General features: G+C 41.9%; 1 protein-coding gene across 8 annotated transcripts; it reads right to left on the reverse strand.

Moving 5' to 3' along the window:
- Window positions 1-2,622: 2,622 nt before the first annotated feature.
- Window positions 2,623-24,044, reverse strand: LOC129810842 (uncharacterized). 8 transcript variants are annotated; one of them, XM_055861789.1, is made up of 5 exons: window positions 22,791-24,044; window positions 21,104-21,278; window positions 6,653-6,718; window positions 5,321-5,866; window positions 2,623-4,638 (listed from the first exon to the last, which is right to left on the reverse strand). In XM_055861789.1, exons 2-4 carry the CDS (start codon window positions 21,176-21,178, stop codon window positions 5,324-5,326), a joined length of 684 nt encoding a protein of 227 aa, XP_055717764.1. In that variant the 5' UTR covers window positions 21,179-21,278; window positions 22,791-24,044; the 3' UTR covers window positions 2,623-4,638; window positions 5,321-5,323. The 8 variants fall into 8 exon arrangements, 4 of the variants coding, with proteins under 4 accessions (XP_055717764.1, XP_055717773.1, XP_055717755.1 ...); XR_008752792.1 differs by lacking the exon at window positions 5,321-5,866 and having other exon boundaries at window positions 22,791-23,749; XM_055861798.1 differs by lacking the exons at window positions 21,104-21,278; window positions 22,791-24,044 and adding an exon at window positions 9,209-9,789.
- Between the last annotated feature and the right edge of the window lie 213 nt (window positions 24,045-24,257).

Here is a 24,257-nt window from a genome sequence, read left to right on the forward strand (position 1 = left end):
TGAAGCCACTGCTCCAAAACCGCCATAAAAAAAGCCAGATTACAGTTTACAACTCCACATAGGTGGCAAAGATCGTACTTTTTGGAGAAATATCCTCTGGTCTGATAAGACTGTTTGGCCATAATGACCATCGTTATGTTTGGAGGAAAAAGTGGGAGGCTTGCAAGCCGAAGAACACCATCCCAACCGTGAAGCACGGGGGTGGCAGCATCATGTTGTGGGGGTGCTTTGCTGCAGGAGGGACTGGTACACTTCACAAAATAGATGGCATTATGAGGAAGACAAATTATGTGGATATATAGAAGCAACATCTCAAGACATCAGTCAGGAAGTTAAAGCTTGGTCGAAAATGGGTCTTCCAAAAGGACAATGACCCCAAGCATACTTCCAAAGTTGTGGCAAAATGGCTTAAGGACAACAAAGTCAAGGTGTTGGAGTGGCCATCACAAAGCCCTGACCTCAATCCCATAGAACATTTGTGGGCAGAACTGAAAAAGTGTGTGCGAGTAAGGAGGCCTACAAACCGGACTCAGTTACACCAGCTCTGTCAGGAGGAATGGGCCAAATTTCACCCAACTTATTGTGGGAAGCTTGTGGAAGGTTACCCAAAACGTTTGACCCAAGTTAAACAATTTTAAGGCAATGCTACCAAATACTAATTAAGTGTATGTAAACTTCTGACCTACTGGGAATGTGATGAAAGAAATAAAAGCTGAAATAAATCATTCTCTCTACTATTATTCTGACATTTCACATTCTTAAAATAAAGTGGTGATCCTAACTGACCTAAGACAGGGAATTATTACTAGGATTAAATGTCAGGAATTGTGAAAAACTGAGTTTAAATGTATTTGGCTAAAGTGTATGTAAACTTCCAACTTCAACTGTAGTTGTGGTGTGGTTTTTATATCAGCCTTTGGGGTTCCAACCTGCAAACCATTTTATATTTATTAGTTTTTATCTGTATTGTAGTTTATCACTTATTTTCTTTGGTACAAATAAATTAAACCTAAAACATTAAAAGACTTGTTTCCAGTATGGTCTCCTGTTGAGCTGCAAGGCAAAAATGAAGTGACATGGGCACTCTGTCAGCCTCAACTATTTCACATCACAACCTACCCAGTGAAAGAAACACTAAGTGACCAGATCACCAAAAAAAGTGTTAACATCACACACTTATATTTTCACAAATCAGAGAAACTTTATAAATGGCTAGTTACATATAACTAACTATAGGTTACAGTTTCATACCATACCACTGTATATCTTAACATGTTTACATACAACTACACAGTACAGTACCAGAGGACTGTTAGACAAATAGCTAGCGCCACCCTGTGGCTGTTGAAGCAGCCCTGTGAGGATAATGAAGGCATACAAGGTTTCTTCTTTCAGCACATTGACGACTACAGTTGGTCCCAATTCAATCTCTACCTACCCCTTCCCCTTGGCCCTAATGTGGACATGTTTGCCGATCTGAAGGGTCTGGATAGATATTAGCAGTGTAGAGGTGATGCTTCCGCCATACAGATCTGCAAACATCAAAGGTTAGGTCCGTGGGCAGTAGGTGGAGGGAGGCCTTTGCTGAGCCACTGGGGCGTTCTGATGCTGCTGCAGGGCACTGTTGGCTATGTAGAACAGCTACTGTAGCTGACGGCCTGTCACCATGGGCAGGCACCATAGACATACATATTAACTATGGGCAGGCACCATAGACATACATATTAACTATGGGCGGGCACCATAGTCATGCATATTAACCCTGGGCGGGGACCATAGACATACATATTAACCCTGGGCAGGCACCATAGACATACATATTAACCCTGGGCAGGCACCATAGACATACATATTAACCATGGGCAGGCACCATAGACATACATATTAACCATGGGCAGGCACCATAGACATACATATTAACCATGGGCAGGCACCATAGACATACATATTAACCATGGGCAGGCACCATAGACATACATATTAACCATGGGCAGGCACCATAGACATACATATTGTGCTTCTACACCTGCATTGCTTGCCGTTTGGGGTTTTAGGCTGGCTTTCTGTACAGCACTTTGAGATATCAGCTGATGTAAGAAGGGCTATATAAATACATTTGATTTGATATTAACCATGGGTGTGCACCTCAGAGAGTCAGTGAAAGGGACTCCAAACGAACCCTGATTACAGTATCCCAGGGCATACGGTATGCACATACACATTTATTTAACCTGCTGAATTACTGAAATGGATCCTACGGAGGGATGTTCATTTAATGTTCTATAGCAGGAGAGAATCCAGATGATGAAAACTGGAAGGATCATTATCGGCAACATAACTAAATAGATATGAACACAATTAGTAACAGCAATGAAAGGCACATTAAGGTACGAATAAGATACAAAACTCAATGCAATTTTGGAGGAGGGTCAGAGAGAGAACACTCAGGTACCAAGGACAGAACAATCCAACAACATAGCCTACAGACAGGTATCTTGGCATACCAAAGTGCCTCGGAGACACGGGTGAGAGTGCCACAGAATCATACATGGTTCATTCTTGAATTGTGGTGGCATGTGTCCCTTTGCAACCATGAAAAACTGACAAATAGTTAGACAATAATAAAACAATTTGTATTTATTATGGATCCCCATTAGCTGCTGCCAAGGCAGCAAAATTAAGGCAGTTTATACAATTGTAAAAACAATACATTCACAGACTGTGTGCCCTCAGATCCCCTACTCCACCACATATATACAGTACAAAATCCATGTGCGCGTGACTGTATAGTGCGTATGCTATCGTGTGTTTATGCTCCTGTGTTTGTATTGATTCACAGTCCCCGCTGTTCCATAAGGTGTTTAAACATTTTAAAAAATATTATATTTTTTTGTATCTAATTTTTGTGCTTGCATGAGTTACGAGATTTGGAATAGAGTTCCATGTAGTCATGGCTCTATTTAGTACTGTGCGCTTTCCATATTCTGTTCTGGACTTGGGGACTGTGAAGAGACCTCTTGTGACATGTCTTGTGGGGGTATGCATGGGTGTCCGAGCTGTGCGCCAGTAGCTCAAACAGACAGCCTGGTGCATTCAACATGTCAATACCTCTCATAAATACAAGCAGTGATGAAGTCAATCTCTCCTCCATTTTGAACCAGGAGAGATTGACATGCATATTATTAATATTAGCTCTCTGTGTACATCCAAGGGCCAGCCGCGCTGCCCTGTTCTGAACCAGTACTGTGTGTCTCCCATAGTCTGTTCTGGACTTGGGGACTGTGAAGAGACCCCTTGTGGGGTATGCATGGGTATCAGAACTGTGTGCCTGTAGTTTAGACAGACAGCTCGGTGCATTCAACATGTCAATACCTCTCATATATAAAAGTAGTGATGAAGTCAATCCCTCCTCCACTTTCAGCCAGGAGAGATTAATATTAGCTCCCCGTGTACATCCAAGGGCCAGCCGTGCTGCCGTATTCTGAGCCAATTGCAATTTACCTAAGTCCTTCTTTGTGGCACCTGACCACACGACTGAACAGTAGTCCAGGTGCGACAAAACTAGGGCCTGTAGGACCTGCCTTGTTGACAGTGCTGTCAAGAAGGTAGAGCAGCGCCTTATCATAGACATACTTCTCCACCTCTTAGCTACTGTAATGCAAATCCATTAAACAAAACAGAAAGTTTTGCAGTATAAAGTACTTAGGATAAGTAATCACATTGGCTTGTCCCAGTAGTGATGTGTGAAGTTGTAGTGACATTTTGTGGATTTAGAGCTATATATTATTTTGAATGTTAGAAAATGAAAAAGGTATTTAATATATTGTATAGATCAATAAAAACAAAGGCTATTAAAACACTTTTTTTTTTTACTACTATATCTGTCCCTCAGTTTTATTTCCTTGGTGTTACCGCCTTGACAACCACGCATTACAAAGATATACAAGGACCTCAACCATTCCATCCAGCGGAAAGCATCGGGGGAGGGGTCTATTAAAGAAAATTGTTAGCTAATCACACTTTTTTTAAAATTATGTCATACATTTGAGGATTCCATTGATAATGTGGTGTGTCTAAATCCAGTGTCACTTGGGGTTAGTCAATTTAAAAAGGGAAATAACATTATGAGCCAAATTATTAATCATATCCCTTTAGTCAACTATTTTATGCGTTAATGACCTTAGATTTAAGCATCTGTGGCCTCCATTTAAGAAAATCCTCAATAAAACAAAATTCTCATTGGTGTTACGACTCCTACTGGTGGCACAATGTTATCCTAATGGTAAATACATACCTAGAAAGAATGCTGTTTTTAATTACGCCATACCCAAACGCCACCGCAATTCAAGAACGACTCTGGTATAAAAATATTGATTTGCTGATGTTGGTAAAGCCGGCTCTCAACACAGGTCATTGGTACTTGGTCTCCTCCTTTTCTCTTGTCCTCCGATGATTTTTTACATTTTATCTTTATTTAACTAGGCAAGTCAGTTAAGAACAAATTCTTATTTTCAATGACGGCCTAGGAACAGTGGTTTAACTGCCTTGTTCAGGGGCAGAACGACAGATTTGATGATGTCGGAGTCTCCATCTTAAACCTCATCTGGAAGAAGACTGTCGTGTCTGAGTATGTGAAACCTGGGAGAGAGTGAGAAAATTTCAGGTGGGTGGCTTGGCAACTCAAATAAAGCAGTGCAACAGGCTAGCTCACGAACAGATTATTTGTTATTTTACAACACAGTCAAATACAAAACACGAGAGCATCCTACAAACAGGCTGTGAAGGCCAGAGGGGAAGTCAAACACAATGGAATACTGAGAAGCACTGTGACCTCTGCCCATGTGTGATGTCAGAGAGATGACCCAGGACAGTGTGTGCTTTGGGATACCTTCAAACAACTAAATAGCAGCTCAAAGGTCTCCATGATCCCCCATAGACAACAAAATATACACGTCAGGGAAATTCTAGGACAACATCATTACTGAGAATTCAGAAAACTGATAATACATATAGTAGATTCTAGAATGTTGATTCTCAGAATTGAAAGAAACCAGTGAGCTTTAGACCTGGCTGCCTCAGAAGGTTGCACAGAGAACCATTGCGATGGCACTGCCAATCTTCAGTTATCATAGTACTGTACTTGACAGGCACACAGCACCGGTACCATGATAACTGAAAATGGACAGTTCATAGTCTGAGGTCTAACTCCGAGAGGATTGATGAACCCACTGTCCTCCTGATTGAGACACCTGATGAGACACTACAAGGTATAAAATGTCAACACACACACGTAGAAATATAAATGTAACTGAAAACGGACAGTTCATAGTCGGAGGTCTGATAGAGGAGTGACGCACTGCTCCTGAATGAGCCGCCTCCTGGCTGACTGCTCCTGAATGAGCCGCCTCCTGGCTGACTGCTCCTGAATGAGCCGCCTCCTGGCTGACTGCTCCTGAATGAGCCGCCTCCTGGCTGACTGCTCCTGAATGAGCCGCCTCCTGGCTGACTGCTCCTGAATGAGCCGCCTCCTGGCTGACTGCTCCTGAATGAGCCGCCTCCTGGCTGACTGCTCCTGAATGAGCCGCCTCCTGGCTGACTGCTCCTGAATGAGCCGCCTCCTGGCTGACTGCTCCTGAATGAGCCGCCTCCTGGCTGACTGCTCCTGAATGAGCCGCCTCCTGGCTGACTGCTCCTGAATGAGCCGCCTCCTGGCTGACTGCTCCTGAATGAGCCGCCTCCTGGCTGACTGCTCCTGAATGAGCCGCCTCCTGGCTGACTGCTCCTGAATGAGCCGCCTCCTGGCTGACTGCTCCTGAATGAGCCGCCTCCTGGCTGACTGCTCCTGAATGAGCCGCCTCCTGGCTGACTGGTATCATGGGGTACAATGTAAACACATGGAGAAACACACACCAACATTCATATAGTCCTCTCTGTAACTCAGTTGGACCAGCAGTACGTGAAATGTATGCACGCATTAGATAAAAGCATCTGCTAAATGGCATATATTATTATATATTAAGTACAAATATAAACACACACCAACTTACAGTATATGTAGAAACACACCAATACTCAAGTAGATATGTTAAACAGAAGGTTACAAGCTATTTACCATTATGGCTTGGTCTTAACTTATTAACATTGGGATATTAATTGGTTAGATTACATTTCAAAATTTTCTCGCGGGATAATTAAATTCAAAATTAAAACAAAATGTGCTTTAAATATTAGTTATTTTTCAATCATTTGTAAAACGGCATTGTTGGTTAAGGGTTGTAAGTAAGCATTTCACTGTAAGGTGAACCTGTTGTTTTCCGTGCATGTGACAAATAACATTTTACTAAAACAATATTTTGAAGTTCGTAGAAGAATCCAAAGTATTCACCCTAAATGTTTTGCACAAATCGACAAACAAATTATTCTACAAAAATGCGAACAAATGTTTATCGGAAATGACAGAAAATATACTTGTTTGCGTTCCACCTTCAAGTTAGTCCCCGTTTTTTTGTTATGCTTTCAGCAGTTTCCGTTATAGGAATTCCTGCTACAGGAGAGAACTTTGGATCGGACGTCCTGCCAAGCCGACTGTGAAAAAAATACAAATAAAGGTACGTGTCTGGAGAGAGAGGTGGCCGTGCAACACAATACATACATGTTCTTGGCCCAGGGTCATGTACATGAGTGCCAGGCTCTGATTGGTTGAGTCGATACAGCCGACCTGAAAGACAGAGTAAAGTGGTGGGGTGTCAGTGTATCAGAAACAACAGCACAACACAAATGTCACAAGGGGAGCGACTTGATGTCCTCAAAGTGAAATGTGGCATTGTGGTCAAGCAGATTAGACTGATCATTTAGTGTTATACTGGTATTCAAAATTCAACATTGACATAACCCAACTAGGAATACTTACAATATTAGTGCTAGTGACACAACAAGTATAGCAGCTCTGATATTGAAGTATTTGCATTTTCAAAGGGTTTCCAGACAGACAGGGTTTCAGTATTCAGGTTTTTAGTCTGGAAGACACAGAGGGTGGGTAGTCTAAAAGACACAGAGGGTGGGTAGTCTAAAAGACACAGAGGGTGGGTAGTCTAAAAGACACAGAGGGTGGGTAGTCTAAAAGACACAGAGGGTGGGTAGTCTAAAAGACACAGAGGGTGGGTAGTCTAAAAGACACAGAGGGTGGGTAGTCTAAAAGACACAGAGGGTGGGTAGTCTAAAAGACACAGAGGGTGGGTAGTCTAAAAGACACAGAGGGTGGGTAGTCTAAAAGACACAGAGGGTGGGTAGTCTAAAAGACACAGAGGGTGGGTAGTCTAAAAGACACAGAGGGTGGGTAGTCTAAAAGACACAGAGGGTGGGTAGTCTAAAAGACACAGAGGGTGGGTAGTCTAAAAGACACAGAGGGTGGGTAGTCTAAAAGACACAGAGGGTGGGTAGTCTAAAAGACACAGAGGGTGGGTAGTCTAAAAGACACAGAGGGTGGGTAGTCTAAAAGACACAGAGGGTGGGTAGTCTAGAAGACACAGAGGGTGGGTAGTCTAGAAGACACAGAGGGTGGGTAGTCTAGAAGACACAGAGGGTGGGTAGTCTAGAAGACACAGAGGGTGGGTAGTCTAGAAGACACAGAGGGTGGGTAGTCTAGAAGACACAGAGGGTGGGTAGTCTAGAAGACACAGAGGGTGGGTAGTCTAGAAGACACAGAGGGTGGGTAGTCTAGAAGACACAGAGGGTGGGTAGTCTAGAAGACACAGAGGGTGGGTAGTCTAGAAGACACAGAGGGTGGGTAGTCTAGAAGACACAGAGGGTGGGTAGTCTAGAAGACACAGAGGGTGGGTAGTCTAGAAGACACAGAGGGTGGGTAGTCTAGAAGACACAGAGGGTGGGTAGTCTAGAAGACACAGAGGGTGGGTAGTCTAGAAGACACAGAGGGTGGGTAGTCTGGCTGTGTGCATCACATGCCATGTCAGCATGCAGTGTCAGTGACTGTGGCCTTTATGCCTAAAATCTGGTCTTCAGCTTGAATATGATTCAATTACTTAACCACTTTATCTAAGAACTAAGGCAACATTGTCTCACGTCATTCCGTGTTCCATGAGACTACTGGGATTCCAAACTCAGTTTTTTGTCAGAACCAAATATGTAGGAAAGGTGTGTCCTGATGAAAACGTAACAGAAACAAGACATAAGAGCTACATTGAAAATCATATTACAAAAAAAACAGTCTAGACCTAGCATTTACAATGGACATTTTCAAACCGTAACATTGCATAAGGAGATCTTCTCTCACGACAAAGTATCCCTCTCCCACTTCAACCAGTCTACAAACCTCCTGATGGGACACTAAGCAACTGCAGTCACGAGGCTTGTAAACGGATGCTTAGGTTAGAACCTCAAGACTCATCATTGAATCATATCAGGTTTTCCACTAAAGCCATCAACATAGATGAATAACCCTGACATCTGCTTCCATACATGTAAACAAACACTACACAATATCAGTTTTAGAGTGAGGAGGTTTTTGAGGATGCTCATTAAACATGGCCCTGTTCTCAACTGTCATTGGGTGAGACCTGAGGGGAAATGCCTAGAATCCACAACTCTAATATGTTTTCAGTTGCAGCCATTCTCGCCTTTCAAATGATCAGACCCTGTGACCTAGACATTACACACTACAATGAGTGAGTGGAAAGAAAGGGGGGGGGGGGGGGGGGGGGTGTTGTTCTCAATTCAAGCCATTGCCATTATATTTGGCATCTCCTGACCTGGCAGATGTGAAATTGTAAAATTGAATTAGTTCACATTGGAAGCCATTACATTGATAAATAATTTTGCCAAGAAATAAGGATGCCAAGGGAGTGGTATAATCCCCTGCCCAAGAAGCGTAGTTGTCTCTAAACAACAAGGAATATGAACTTTAAAAAAAAGTATTCCACTATGTTGGTCTGTCATCATGCATAGAAAAATCATCAGAAGCGCAAGGAGACATGTGCCATAAGGTAACATATGGCCAATTACTGGACGTAACAAACTTGCAATCGGTCTTCAACGAGACATACAACAAACATCCAGATACTGTCAGATAACTTCAAACCGAAAAGTTCAAGCTCACATACTTCATATCATATTTAACAATTTGCTAAATCCACTAAATTGAGTCAACTTTCAACAGATAAATAACTCACATAAATAGTCCACCATTACGTACATCAGCTCTCCTCACCGGGCGCTCCTAAATGCAGTGATGGTAACATAGCTCCGGTTTACTACGACCGCTAAGCTAGCTGCCCGCCTGCCGACCTGCTGCCAGTACTACTCATTAGCCACTGAACAAACACACAGAGGCCTCAAAAATAAACCTTATATGCTTCAAATATTAACCATTCCCAGGAGACCCCAGTGACTCCTCTATCGCCTAGTCTTCTCCTTCCCTCCTCTCGGCCAATGAGCAGACTCTCTCCACGGGCCTCGTTTAGTAGAAAAGAGAACAACAATACTGGGCATTCAAAATGATTCATCAAATTCTCCTGGATAACTGGACTCACATGCTCTTATGAAGGGGGTGACCAGTGGGAGTCAGGAGTAAATTGGTGTCAGACTCAGTAGCTAGTTTAATAATTTTTTTATTAAAGTGCATTTTGACTCTTAAAAGAGGAGAGTTCTGCATCACATTCACATCGTTATCATATCACCAAATAGATGCAGTGAATTAACTTTCAATTCTAATTATAAAAATGCGAAATAGGCATTGGTCTGAAGCGGGGGGAAAACGAAGGAAATTCACATGAGCACCACAATGCCTACTACTCCAGCCATACTACTCCAGCCATGCAGCCATGCTCTACCAAGGTTTTCCACCACACAGCTTTCACCTACTACAGTAGCTGTGTTACTTCAAACAATGTGTAGGCAGGTTGTTTAGGATTCAAACATTCTCAAAACAGCCTAATTCATACTCTTGGAGGAGGTGCTCCCACAATAATGTAATCTTCACACGTACACCACACTAATCCCATTCCACTACCTTTTCAAACTTTTTATTTTTAGAAAACAAGATTTGCTTTTATACTAACAAGACCATCATGCTTGATTGATTGAGCTGTTTTGTATTGTAGTAACGTGGTGCCTGCCTGTATTTCCCTAAACATGTATTTAGAAATTCATGTCATTGATAAAATAAAATAAAATTATAAATGTTTTTCGGGTCTTTTTTATTTAACGTGGCAAGGGGTCAGTAGGTACCCAACATAACCCCAACTCCATATCCACATACTACCTCAATCCGCCTGACTAACCAGTGTCTGTATGTAGCCTTGCTACTTTTATAGCCTTGCCACTGTATATAGCCTGTCATTTTACTGTTGTTTTATTTCTTTACTTACCTATTGTTCACCTAATACATTTTGTTGCACTATTGGTTAGAGCCTGTAAGTAAGCATTTCACTGTAAGGTCTACACCTGTTGTATTCGGCGCACGTGACATAAACTTTGATTTGATGTGGATGGAGTGTGTTGGACACAGTAACTCATACACACCACTTGACCTTTCCAACATGTTGTTGTGTTACAGCCGGAATTTAAAATGGAATCCATTGAAATTGTGTCACTAACCTACACACTATACCTCATAATGTCAAAGTGAAATTATGTTTACAAATTAATAAAACATTTAAAAGCTGAAAATGTCAAGTCAATAAGTGTTCAACTCCTTTGTTACTGCAAGCCTAAATACACTCAGGAGTAAACAAGTGCTTAACAGGCAGACGAAGGCAGTCTTGTCCTGACTGACGGGATCCATGCCACCTGTCAATATCCGCTGTTCAGATCCAGATGACTGAAAATAGTTGCTCCAGCCAGAGATTCCTCTATGACATTGATGTTCGGTAGAGGAAAGTCATCGCTTCAGCCTGAAATCAGTGCATTTCCAGGTTGAAAAGGTCAGAGCGCAGCCAATGGGATGGTTCTGACATCGAACTGGTCAGTCCAATGAAGAACATAAAGTTCAGGCCAAGGACCACAGCAAATGCAAGGCACGGATCTGGAATAGTCACAGGAAGGGTGATAATCTCATCATGCAGCTTTATCTCCATATCAATCCAGCCCTAGGGATTGGTCGGTTCTCCATCGGCCAAGTACAATGGTCTTTCCACCCAGGTTCGAAGCTCCTCATGCAGTAATACCATCTTTCTCCAGAGAGGCTCCTGCATCAGGGTGTAAGTTGACCCTGTGTCCATTATGGCTTTCCTTCTCCAGTTCCTAACAGTCAAGGGGACCAACAGTTGTTGAGGAATAGGAATAAGACAGCTAGCGGTCTGAAGGCTTCATGGATGGCATTGAGACCGACCCAATTGAATGGAAGCCCCCATGCCTGTCGGTCTTCTGTCCTTTGACCTTTTTCTGTATCCTAACGCTGGCCATAGAGAGGGAGGAACCTGGAGGATGTTGGACCTTACACCTCCAGCACATCACTGGACTCTTGTCTTGGTTCTTGGGCACAAACTGTTGAGACGGTTTAGCCCCAGGAAAGTTGTTGGGATATCGGGATGAGGGAACAAGGTTGAGTTTAGAGGTGGGGCTTCCAGTCCTTCTCAAACTGGGTCCCAAGACACACCAGATCCTCCACATTCTGCACACGTTCGTGAAGTTGGCTGGCAAGGCGGGAAGATTCCTCAATCATAAATCGCATTTCCCCTGTGAGAGAGTTTTTCCATGTCATCCATAACATCTTTCAGGTGAACACACACTTCTTTCACAAGAGGCCAACGCTTCTGCTTTCTGTTCCCCCTCAAGACAGGTCATGACTAAATGATGGTTAGTTTGAGTGTTTCGAAACTTAGCATTTTCCCTTGAACAGCCTGTTTAGGGGAGTCTTGCTAATTATTCTGTCTCTGAACATTTTGTTAACCTCAGCCACACATCTTTCTGATGGGCCTCCACACTTCCATTAAGGTTTGCGAATGCCATTCTTCTGCATTGTAAAACTATACTGAACAAAAATATAAACACAACATGTAAGTCCCATGTTTCATGAGTTGAAATAAAAGATCACAGAAATGTCCATATGCATAAAAAAAGCTTATTTCTCTCAGATTTTGTGCATATATATATCCCTTTAAAAAAAATGTTTATATCCCTGTTATTGAGTATTTGTCCTTTACTAAGATAATCCATCCACCTGACAGGTGTGGAATATCAAGAAGCTGATTAAACAGCATGAGCATTACACAGGTGCACCTTGTGCTGGGGGACAATAACATGCCCTTCAAATGTGCAGTTTTGTTACACAACACAATGCCGCAGATGTCTCAAGTTAAGGGAGTGTGCAATTGGCATGCTGATTGCAGGAATGTCTACCAGAACTGTCTGGTGGTAATGGGGCTACATTATCAAACATGTCAGTGGTCATACCTTCCTGTGTGGTTTCCTGTATACAACAAGAGTGCCCTGATCCTGGTGCAAATACACAGGATTTCCCACTCCTCATATTGACTGATAAATTTAATAATAAAAAAAGACAATACAAGTAAAAGTTGTCTAGTAAAATTTTAATGCCGAGTGCCAGGTCTCTCTCCATTTAGAGACATCAGTATCAAGTCCGCCTGTCTCCATGTGCTGGCTCCATACATGTTTCTGTGAATGCATACACACACAGTCACTGTTCTATTACCAAAGGCAGTTAGGATAGGTCATATCTGACACACAAACAGGTACTATGTTGAAATTTGAACAGGTCAGACTAAACCTACCTATTTCTGTTGTCATCGACGACCATTGGTGAGCAGGCAAGAGGTGAGGCTGGAGGTGAGGTCTTTGTCAGAGCCCTATTGATGGGAATAACAGCATAGATCAGCTCCTGGCCCCCCATCAAAGATACTGGTTGGACACACACACACACACACACACACACACACACAGCACTGATTACATTATCAATGGTGGTTATGATCAGCCTGGTGAAACCAACCTGATCTCTGTGTTCACCTTTCTATTTCACTTCAAATATCATAAAATGTGACGTGAAATAGAATGATGAACACAGGGATCAGGTTCTTCCAGGCTAGATTATGACCTGGCCATTACAGCGCCTTCAGAAAGTATTCACACCCCATGACTTTTTCCACATTGTTGTGTTACAGCCTGAATTTAACATGTATTAGATTTATATTTTGTGTCACTGGACTACACACAATACCTCATAATGTCAAAGTGGAATTATGTTGAGACATTTTAACAAATTAATAAAAAAAATGTAAAGCTGAAATGTCCCGAGTCAATAAGTATTCAACCCCTTTGTTATGGAAACGCCTAAATAAGTTCAGGAGTAAAAAAAGGTGCTTAACAAGTCACATAATAAGTTGCATGGACTCACTCTGTGTGCAATAATAGTGTTTAAAATGATTGTTGAATGACTATCTCATCTCTTTATCCCACACATAAAATAATCTGTAATGTCCGTCAGTCGAGCAGTGAATTTCCAACACAGATTCAACCACAAAGACCGGGGAGGTTTTCCAATGCCTCGCAAAGAAAGGCACCTATTGGTAGATGGGTAAAAATTAAAAAAGCAGACATTGAATATCCCTTTGAGCATGGTGAAGTTATTAATTACACTTCGGATGGTGTATCAGTTACTACAAAGATACAGACATCCTTCCTAACTAAGTCGCTGGAGAGAACGGAAACTGCTCAGGGATTTCACCATGAGGCCAATAGTGACTTTAAAACAGTTACTGAGGATGGATCAACAACATTGTAGTTACACCACAATACTAACCTAACTGACAAAGTGAAAAGAAGGAAGCCTGTGTGGAAAAAAATTATTACAAAACATGCGTCCTGTTCGAAATAAGGCTCTAAAGTAAAACTGAAAAATAAATTAACTTTATGTCCTGAATACAAAGCGTTATGTTTGGGGCAAATCGAACACACCACATCACTGAGTACCACTCTTCATATTTCCAAGCATAGTGGAGGGTGCATCGTGTTTTGGGTATGCTTGTCATTGGAAAGGACTAGGGATTTTTAGGGGATACAAAGAAACAGAATAGAGCTAAGCACAGGCAAAATCCTAGAGGAAAACCTGGTTCAGTCTGCTTTCCAACAGACACTGGGAGACAAATTCACCTTTCAGCAGGACAATAATCTAGAACACAAGGCCAAATAGAGATAGGGTGCAGCCTGCCAGCTTAGTGGAGACTGCCACTAGCACAGTCAGTGTAGTCAGCTCAGCTATCACCATTGAGACCGTGTCTGTGCCTCGATGTAGGTTGGGCAAAATTAAATATGGCGGTGTTCGCTTTAGTAATCTCACTGGACTAAAGACCTCCTCCATTCCTGTCATTATTGAAAGAGATTGTGATATCTCACATCTCAAAATAGGGCTAATTAATGTTAGATCCCTCACTTCCAAGACAGTTATAGTCAATGAACTAATCACTGATCATAATCTTGATGTGATTGGCCTGACTGAACTATGGCTTAAGCCTGATGAATTTACTGTGTTAAATGAGGCCTCTCCTCCTGGTTACACTGGTGACCATATCCCCCGTGCATCCCGCAAAGGCGGAGGTGTTGCTAACATTTACGATGCCAAATTTCAATTTACACCAAAAAATTACTACGTTTGTCTTTTGAGCTTCTAGTCATGAAATCTATGCAGCCTATTCAATCACTTTTTATGGCTACAGTTTACAGGCCTCCTGGGCCGTATACAGCATTCTTCACTGAGTTCCCTGAATTCCTATTGGACCTTGTAGTCATGGCAGATAATATTAAAATTTTTGGTGACTTTAATATTCACATGGAAAAGTACACAGACCCACTCCAAAAGGCTTTCGGAGCCATCATCGACTCAGTGGGTGTTCTGGACCTGTTAGTTGTTTAGCACCCCCTAGTGGCAGTTTAAGTTCAGCAGTCTAGAATTTACCTGTTGTGTCATGTGACAGGAAGCAGTTTCAGAAGTAAAGCAATGTATAAGATGTGAGAGTAGTTACAATCTATCTTTATAAACTTTGTATGATGCAATGTCTGTAAGTACATTTGTTTATTAACACAAGATAAATGTTTATCACATAATTTTCATGTTTCTGTAAAAGATTAATAATTGAGTTAGCTGTTCGCTACTTTGCATTAGCTTCAATGCTATTTCTCCATAGGGATATCTAGCTGAGTAATATCAAGCATACAGTTGCATTCTAGTAACTTTATTTTATATTTGGCTTCAGATTGAGTACTCTTATTACTAATTTCATACATTTAGTGCAGTTATTGTGGAAGACATTATGCGCTCTACACTATTGTAACTGAAAACATGTACTTTTGTGTTTGTTACAGTTTCACAATGTGTTTCAAGTAAACTTCCAAAACGGCACCCTGCTTCCCACAGAGTTATTTGAATGAGTGTTTAGCTAACTGGATAGCTGGATAAGGGCTACTGTACATTTAGCAAGTCCCGTATTGTGGGTTTTGTCCAACATGTCTCCGGACCTACTCACCGCCACAGTCATACTCTGGACCTAGTTTTGTCCCGTGGTATAAATATTGTGTATCTAAATGTTTTTCCTCATAATCCTGGACTATCGGACCACCATTTTATTACGTTTGAAATCACAACAAATAATCTGCTCAGACCCCAACCAAGGATCCTCAAAAGCCGTGCTATAAATTCTCAGACAACCTGTTAGAGACGATTTGGGCATATTTGTATAAAAGACTGAACATACTGAGCTCCATGTACATTTGTGTAAATATATTAAATATTAATGTATATGATGAAAAATTACTGTGTTAATTGTGTTAGTATAAAGGCAGGAAGTTGGGCCTTTGGGGGGAGGAGTCCTTGCTAGATGCGGGAGCGGTATAGTTTTTTGACCATACAGACATACAGGCATATAGACATACATACAGAAATACAGACAGACAGGTCATATTATATTATGTATTTGCATTTCAAGTAATCTCTGCTTTAAGTTGATTGGAGAATACCTTTTTGTTAGATAAGAAGAATAAACATTTTTGTTGCACCATATCCCTGGATATCATTGAATGTTTGGCCGTTTGGAAACATTGAGTGTGGACTGTATGCGTCCGAAACAACCCCGCTTCAGGCTTGGGCAGTGGCTATGGTAAAGAGGAAAGGAAGCCACTACACAACCCAAAGATTCCTAGATGCCCTTCCAGACTCCCTCCACCTACCCAAGGACGTCAGAGTAAAACAATCGGTTAACCACCTAACTGAGGAACTACATTTAACCTTGCGTAATACTCTAGATGCAGCCGCACCCCTAAAAACATTTGTCATAAGAAACTAGCTCCCTGGTATACAGAAAATACCCGAGCCCTGAAGCAAGCTTCCAGAAAATTGGAACGGAAATGGCGCTACACCAAATTGGAAGTCTTCCGACTAGCTTGGAAAGACAGTACCGTGCAGTATCGAAGAGCCCTCACTGCTATTTGATCATCCTATTTTCCAACTTAATTGAGGGAAATAAGAACAATCCTACATTTATTTTTGATACTGTCACAAAGCTAACTAAAACGAAGCATTCCCCAAGAGAGGATGGCTTTCACTTCAGCAGTGATAAATTTGTGAACTTCTTTGACGAAAAGATCATGATCATTAGAAAGCTGCGTATTTCTCCAAAGCTCAGTTGTCCTGAGTCTGCACAACACTGCCAGGACCTAGGAACAAGGGAGACACTCAAGTTTTTTATCTATCTCTTGACACATTGATGAAAATTGTCTTGGCCTCTAAACCTTTAAGCTGCATACTGGACATGATTCCAACTAAACTACTTAAAGAGCTGCTTCTTATGCTTGGCCCTCCTATGTTGAACATAATAAACGGCTCCCTATCTACCGGATGTGTACTAAACTCACTGAAAGTGGCAGTAATAAAGCCTCTCTTGAAAAGGCCAAACATCGACCTGCTAGAATCTTGACGAGAACCAGATTTTTAAAATAATATTACTCCAGTGCTAACCTCTTTACACTGGCTTCCTGTTAAGGCTAGGGATCAAACGAAGGTTTTACTGTCAACCTACAAAGCATTACATGGGCTTGCTCCTATCCATCTTTTCGATTTGGTCCTGCCGTACATACCTACACGTATGCTACGGTCACAAGATGCAGGCCTCCTTATTGTCGCTAGAATTTCTAAGCAAACAGCTGGAGGCAGGGCTTTCTCCTATGGAGCTCCATTTTTATGGAGACGCAGACTCGGTCTCGACCTTTAAGTCTTTATTGAAGACTCATCTCGTCAGTAGGTCCTATGATTGACTGTAGTCTGGCCCAGGGGTGTGAAGGTGAACGGAAAGGCACTGGAGCGATGAACAACCCTTGCTGTCTCTGCCTGGTCGGTTCCCCTCTCTCCACTGGGATTCTCTGTCTCAAATCACTGGATTACTGGTGCTCTTCCATGGTGTCCCTAGGAGGGGAGCGTCACATGAGTGGGTTGAGTCACTGACATGATCTTCCTGGTTGGCGCCCGCCTCGGGTTCGTGCCGTGGGGGAGATCTTCGTGGGCTATACTCGGCCTTGTCTCAGGGTAGTAAGTTGGTGGTTGAAGATAGGTGTGCTGGTTGGCTGTGCTTTGGCAAAGTGCGTGGGGTTATATCCTGCCCGGTTGGCCCTGTCTGGGGGTATAGTCGGACGTGGCCACAGTCTCGCTGCAATTGTTTATGCGTCGGGGGGCTAGGGTCAGTCTGTTATATCTGGAGTATTTCTCCTGTCTTATCCGATGTCCTGTGTGAATTTAAGTATGCTCCCTCCAATTCTCTCTCTCTCTTCTCTCGGAGGACCTGACCCTAGGACCATGTCTCAGGACTACCTGGCCTGATGACTCCTTGCTGTCCCCAGTCCACCAGGTCGTGCTGCTGCTCCAGTTTCAACTGTTCTGCCTGCGGCTATGGAATCATGACCTGTTCACCGGACATGCTACCGTGTCCCGGACCTGTTGTTTTTGACTCTCTCTCTCTACCACACCTGCTGTTTCTAACTCTGAATGCTCGGCTATGAAACGCCAACTGACATTTACTCCTGAGATACAGACCTGTTGCACCCTCTACAACCACTGTGATTATTATTATTTGACCCTGCTGGCCATCTATAAACGTTTGAAAATCTTGGCCATGTACTGTTATAATCTCCACCCGGCACAGCCAGAAGAGGACTGGCCACACCTCAGAGCCTGGTTCATCTCTAGGTTTCTTCCTAGTTTCCTGCCTTTCTAGGGAGCTTTTCCTAGCCACCGTGCTTCTGCATTGCTTGCTGTTTGGGGTTTTAGGCTGGGTTTCTGTATAGCACTTTGTGACATTGGCTGATGTAAAATGATCTTAATAATACATTTGATTGACTGATTGAAATATACACAGGATTTTCTTACGAAGACGAAATTGAATGACACTGAGTAGCCTAGTTAGTTTTGACTTAAATATACTTCAAAATGTATGGAAATACTGGCTGTTTAGCAATTATCAATAACCAACTTGACTGAGCTTAAACTTTTTTTTTTAAAAAGGGACATTTTAAAAATGTATTTAACTATTGTACAATCCAGGTGTGTAAAGCTCTTAGAGACTTACCCAAAAAGACACACAGATTTTGTTGATGTCAAAGGTGAATCTAACATGTATTGACTCAGGTGTGTGAATACTTACAGTACCAATCAAAAGTTTGGAAAAACTATTCATTCCTATTCAACTATTATTTTTTTACTATTTTCTACATTGTAGAATAATAGTGAAGTCATTAAAACTATGAAATAACACATGGAATCATGTATTAACCAAAATTGTTAAACAAATCAAAATATTTTATATTTGAGATTCTTCAAAGTAGCTACCCTTTGACTTGATGACAGCTTTGCACACGCTTGGCATTCTCTCAACCAGCTTCACAAGGTAGTCACCTGGAATGCATTTAACATGTGTGCCTTGTTAAAAGTTCATTTGTGGAATTTCTTTCCTTCTTAATGTGTTTGAGCCAATCAGTTGTGTTGTGACAAGGTAGTGGAATTTTGTATTTTATTAGGATCCCCATTAGCTGTTGCAAAAGCGGCATCTACTCTTCCTGGGTTCCACACAAAACATGAAACATAATATAGAATATCAATAGACAAAAACAACTCAAGGACAGAACTACATTAAAAAAAAATGAAAGGCACATGTATCATACATATCAATGCATACATAAACTATCTAGGTCAAATAGGGGAGAGGCGTTGTGCCGTGAGGTGTTGCTTGATCTGTTTTTTGAAACCAGGTTTGATTTTTATTTGAGTAATATGAGATGGAAGGAAGTTCATGCAATAAGGGCTCTATTTAATACCGTACGCTTTCTTGAATTCGTTCTGGATTTGGGGATTGTGAAAAGACCCCTGGTGGCATGTCTGGTGGGATAAATGTGTGTGTCAGAGCTGTATGTAAGTTGACAAAGCAAACAATTTGGGATTTAACACAATATTTCTTATAAAAAGAAGAAGTGATGCAGTCAGTCTCTTCTCAACTCTTAGCTAAGAGAGACTGCCATGCATAGTATTTATATCAGCCCTCTGATCACTATAGATCAAGATGTGCAGCTCTGTTCTGGGCCAGATGCAGCTTAACTATGTCTTTCTTTGCAGCACTGGACCACACGACTGGACAATAATCAAGATTAGATAAAACTAGAGCCTGCAGAACTTGCTTTTTGGAGTGTGGTGTCAAAAAAGCAGAGCATCTCTTCATTACGGCCAGACCTCTCCCCATCTTTACAACCATTTAATCTATACGTTTTGACCATGACAGTTTACAATCGAAGGTAACACCAAATCATTTAGTCTCCTTAATTTGTTCAACAGCCACACCATTCATTATCAGATGATTCAGCTGAGGTCTAGAACTTAGGGAATGATTTGTACCAAATACAATGCTCTTAGTTTAAGAGATGTTCAGGACCAGTTTATTACTGGCCATCCATTCCAAAACATTATTTGTTAAAAGTTTCTGTGACTTCCTTAGCTGTGGTTGCTGATGTGTATATGGTTGAATTATCAGCATACAGGACGCACATGCTTTGTTTAATGCCAGTGGCAGGTCATTGGTAAAAACAGAAAAGAGTAGAGTGCCTTGAGAGCTGCCCTGCGGTACACCACACTTTACATGTTTGACAGAGAAGTTTCCCTTAAAGAAAACCATTTGAGTTCTATTAGATAGATAGCTCTGAATCCACGATATCGCAGAGATTGAAAAGCCATAACACATACGTTTTTTTCAACAACAGGTTATGGTCAATGATGTCAAAGGCTGCACTGAAATCTAACAGTACAGCTCCCACAATCTTCTTATTATCAATTTATTTTAACCAATCATCAGTCATTTGTGTCAGTGTAGTACATGTTGAGTGCCCTTCTCTATAAGCATGCTGAAAGTCTGTTAAATTTGTTTACAGAGAAATAGCATTGTATTTGGAATACAGAAGATAGCCCTATTTAGTAAAAGACCAAGTCCATATTATGGCAACAGCAGTTCAAATAAGCAAAGAGAAATGACAGTCCATCATTACATTAAGACATGAAGGTCAGTCAATCCGGAACATTTCAAGAACTTTGAAAGTTTCTACAAGTGCAGTCGCAAAAACCATCAAGCACAATGATGAAACTGGCTCTCATGAGGACTGCCACAGGAATGTAAGACCCAGAGTTACCTCTGCTGCAGAGGACAAGTTCATTAGAGTTACCAGACTCAGAAATTGCAGCCCAAATAAATGCTTCACAGAGTTCAAGTAACAGACACATCTCAACATCAACTGTTCAGAAGAGACTGCGTGAATCAGGCCTTCAAGGTCAAATTTAGTTTAAATATGGTTGATCAAGGACACCAGGCTACAGAAGTTTCCTCAACGAATCATCTCTAAACAATTTTCTCGTTGCGGGACAGAGCAAAAATAATAGCTGCAATCCGATTCTCTACGAGCGCACACTTCTGAGAGAAGGGGGAAGAATTGGAACACAACCAATATCATCCTTTCAGCAGGCAGATATAATCAGTCATATCTATTTATAAAGACATTTTTACACCAGCAGTTTTCACAAAGTACTTAAGGTAGGAAAGGAACATGGTATCACCGAGAAGTCCATGGGATCGTTGGTGACCCCCTTCAGCACAGCCTTCAAAGGGTGCTTCATGAAGGGTGCCAGCATAAGCAGGGAAACCAGGTTAATATCCCAGAGAGCGCTGGGTGTAAGTCATGTTCCACCACGCCGTCATACAGCAGGCCTAGCTGGTAGAACAGCAACGTTCCTACAGGGGCAGAATCACGATACGGTTGTGTTCAGTAGGGAGAAACATTTTTGAAACAGGGAGGTTCCACTTCAACTTAATCTGTGTCCACAGACGCAACTATACCCACACTAGCATGTGCCTTGCAAATGCTGTGTTTCAACATCTATGACAATGTGAGGGGGTCCAAGGCCTCCAAAATAGATTGGAAACATTTCCCAACTTAAAATACATTCAAGAGCTGGAGGGCAACATTCATGTTACAAGGAGAGATCATTACGAATAATCAATAATATTACAGGGCTACTAATTATTATGCATGTTTTAGTAATACCAATATGTTAATTATCCTTGAAGGGCTGATGAGTTCATGCCTGTGTGTGACACTGAAGTGTGAACTGCCATGGACAGTTTGATGTACATACATGTGGCTGCAGAGTACAAACAACACCAATGACATCAGTCTTTGGGGGGTGTGATATGCACTGGCTGTAGCCATTCATACAGTGTTGCCAATTTAGCGACTCTGTCGCTATATATGCTGCCGTGGGCCCCACCCCCGTCCCAAAGCACTCACAGACGGCCCAGTACTCACACAGCAGTCAGAGCAGGAGATGTTAACTCCTTCGCGTCCAGACTGCAAATGAATCGCGCATGCGGGAAGCCGTTGCTTGGCTTACATTAAAAAAAATTTTTTAAACGAATTAGGGCCAGACTAGTTACCATAATTTTCTCACAATGCTATTGACATTTTTTTTCTATTGTCTCTTTTTGGTCCATTTAGATGGAATTGTGACATTTAAAAAAACAGGAATGACAGAAGTTAATTTGCAGTTCTAAACATATTTAGGGTGTTTTTAACTCACTTTTTGTCTCTCCCACGACATTATTCCTACAGCGTCCATCACAATTACATGCACATGGCCAATTATGCAAATCTGGCGATGGCGTCATTTAGCGACTTTTAGGACAGCCAATAGCTACTTCCCTTACGGAGGAGTTGGCAACACTGTATTCATCCTCTCATGACTTGATTTCAATTTTGGTCCTGATGAAGCTGGCTACAAAATCTAGAAGATAAGAGTCATTACAATCAGTCAATAAAGGTTTAGCTCCACCCCAGAGACAACCACATCCTGTCTATGGCATATGCAGCATTAAATTGACTGTGCGTCTACAAATAACTAAGGGCTAATTTGCAGGATTAAAGGTGTATGTGGTGATAAAAGCATATTCTACCAAAGAGCATTGACATCGTTAGTCTTTGGTTGGACACAAACAAAACAGATTATAAACTAGAGTACAAACGACATGTCATCAAAAAGGATCACATACATATTTATTATTATGTTCTTTATTCATCCTGCATAAAATGTTGTTCAATAACTTGTCCGGTTGACTAATTTCTATGTTTTTTGTGCCAACAAGCAACAATTTAGTCTACTTGGGCGTGCTGGCATGGATGAACTTGTAACTGCGTAGTAACAGCTAGCTAGCGTGTAATACTGCGACGATGTTTTGTAGCCCACTTACCTCTGAGTCCTGGGTTATCCTCTTTAGATCGTATGCTTTTGCATGTTAGCGTTGATAACACTGGTGGTGTTTGTCTGAAAAGATTACAACCATCGTAGGTGAGCCTCAGGCTCGCCGTGTTGTTATTTCCACACATGTTGACGGTCGTCACTAGTTACCACAACCACAAAAACACAATTGGCTGACCCCCGCCAACTTCTAAAATTTTTCTTAAAATAAGACTTTAAACCCAACCCTGACTTTAACCCTAACCACACTGCGAATCTAATCCTAACCTTAAATTAAGACCAGAAAACTATTATTTGTATTAATACATTTTTACGATATACACCTTTGACTTCGTGGCTGGGGTAACTACTGACAACCCAAAAGCAAGACGATGATGCAGTATTTCTCCAGGTGGCGCTCCAACACTTCTTTATTATCATTATTTTATACGACCATAGGCAGGCTTTATCAAACTGCATAGCGCACAAGGTTCAGTAAGAGAGCGTCAACGCTGCTCACACGGTGACCGAAATGCTTTCTCACAATATTAACAAACCTGTTGACCGTGCAAGGGGTAAGAAAATATCAGCAATTGTTCATTCATTTATGTAGCCTAAATCATTGGGCGCGTTCGAGCGGATCACTTTTGTCAAGTCTTCAAAGTGTGTTGCATTATGGTTATAAAAATCTTCCCACTTGCGACTAGGCTACGGCCGCGTTCAAGACAACTGGGAACTTGGAAATCTCTGACTTCCGACTTCACTGCGTTCAATACAACTGGCAACTCTGAAAAAAAATAAGCTCAGACTGGGGAAATCGTTTTGAATGGTCATTCAACTCGGAATTCCAAGTCAGAAACGCGGGCATATTTCTAGAGCTCCGACTTTATGACCTGGAGATCACTGATGTCAGGATTTGACCAAGTTATTTTTCAGAGTTCCCAGTTCTCTTGAAAGCACAAAATATGTTAACTGGATGCAGATTTTGATGAAGTCGCTCCCGTTGCTTCTCATAAACTGCACCATGCAGCCATCACCTGCATTAAGTACCCCAGTGTGAGTCCTTATAACCATAAAAACTAGCAGTAAAACCACCCAGAAAGGGTTCCAATCGTTTTTACACCATCCACTGTGCCGTAAATGCTGGCCGTCAACTTCCCTCTCCTCATGGTGTGCCAGTTGGGGTTGGTGTGCTGTCCAACTGTTGCCTGCCGTATAGCCGCCTGCTGCTCCAACAACAATGCCATGCCAGCCAAGATGCCTGCATGCCCCAAAATTGTATTTTACCCCCTTTTTCTCCCCATTTTTTGGGGGGCCCACCACAAGGAGTCACTAGAGCGCAATGAGCCAAGTAAAGCCCTGCCGGTCAACCCAGACGGCGCTGGGCCAATTGTGCGCCGTCCTATGGGACTCAAGGCCACGGCCGGTTGTAGCACAAGTGCCCTTGTTTTTTAACAATGTCCAGTACAGACAGGGAGGT

This window comes from Salvelinus fontinalis, chromosome 2 (assembly GCF_029448725.1).
Source record: "Salvelinus fontinalis isolate EN_2023a chromosome 2, ASM2944872v1, whole genome shotgun sequence".
In the NCBI taxonomy this organism is placed as follows: Eukaryota; Metazoa; Chordata; class Actinopteri; order Salmoniformes; family Salmonidae; genus Salvelinus; species Salvelinus fontinalis.

Coding starts and splice junctions, on each gene's coding strand:
- LOC129810842 (XM_055861780.1), bottom strand. CDS start 9,210: ATGTACGTAATGGTGGACTATTTAT. Junction 5,867..6,652: donor TGACCCTGGGCCAAGAACAT/GTATGTATTGTG, acceptor CCATGATACCAG/TCAGCCAGGAGGCGGCTCAT. Junction 4,639..5,320: donor CAGACCTCCGACTATGAACT/GTCCGTTTTCAG, acceptor ACTCTCTCCCAG/GTTTCACATACTCAGACACG.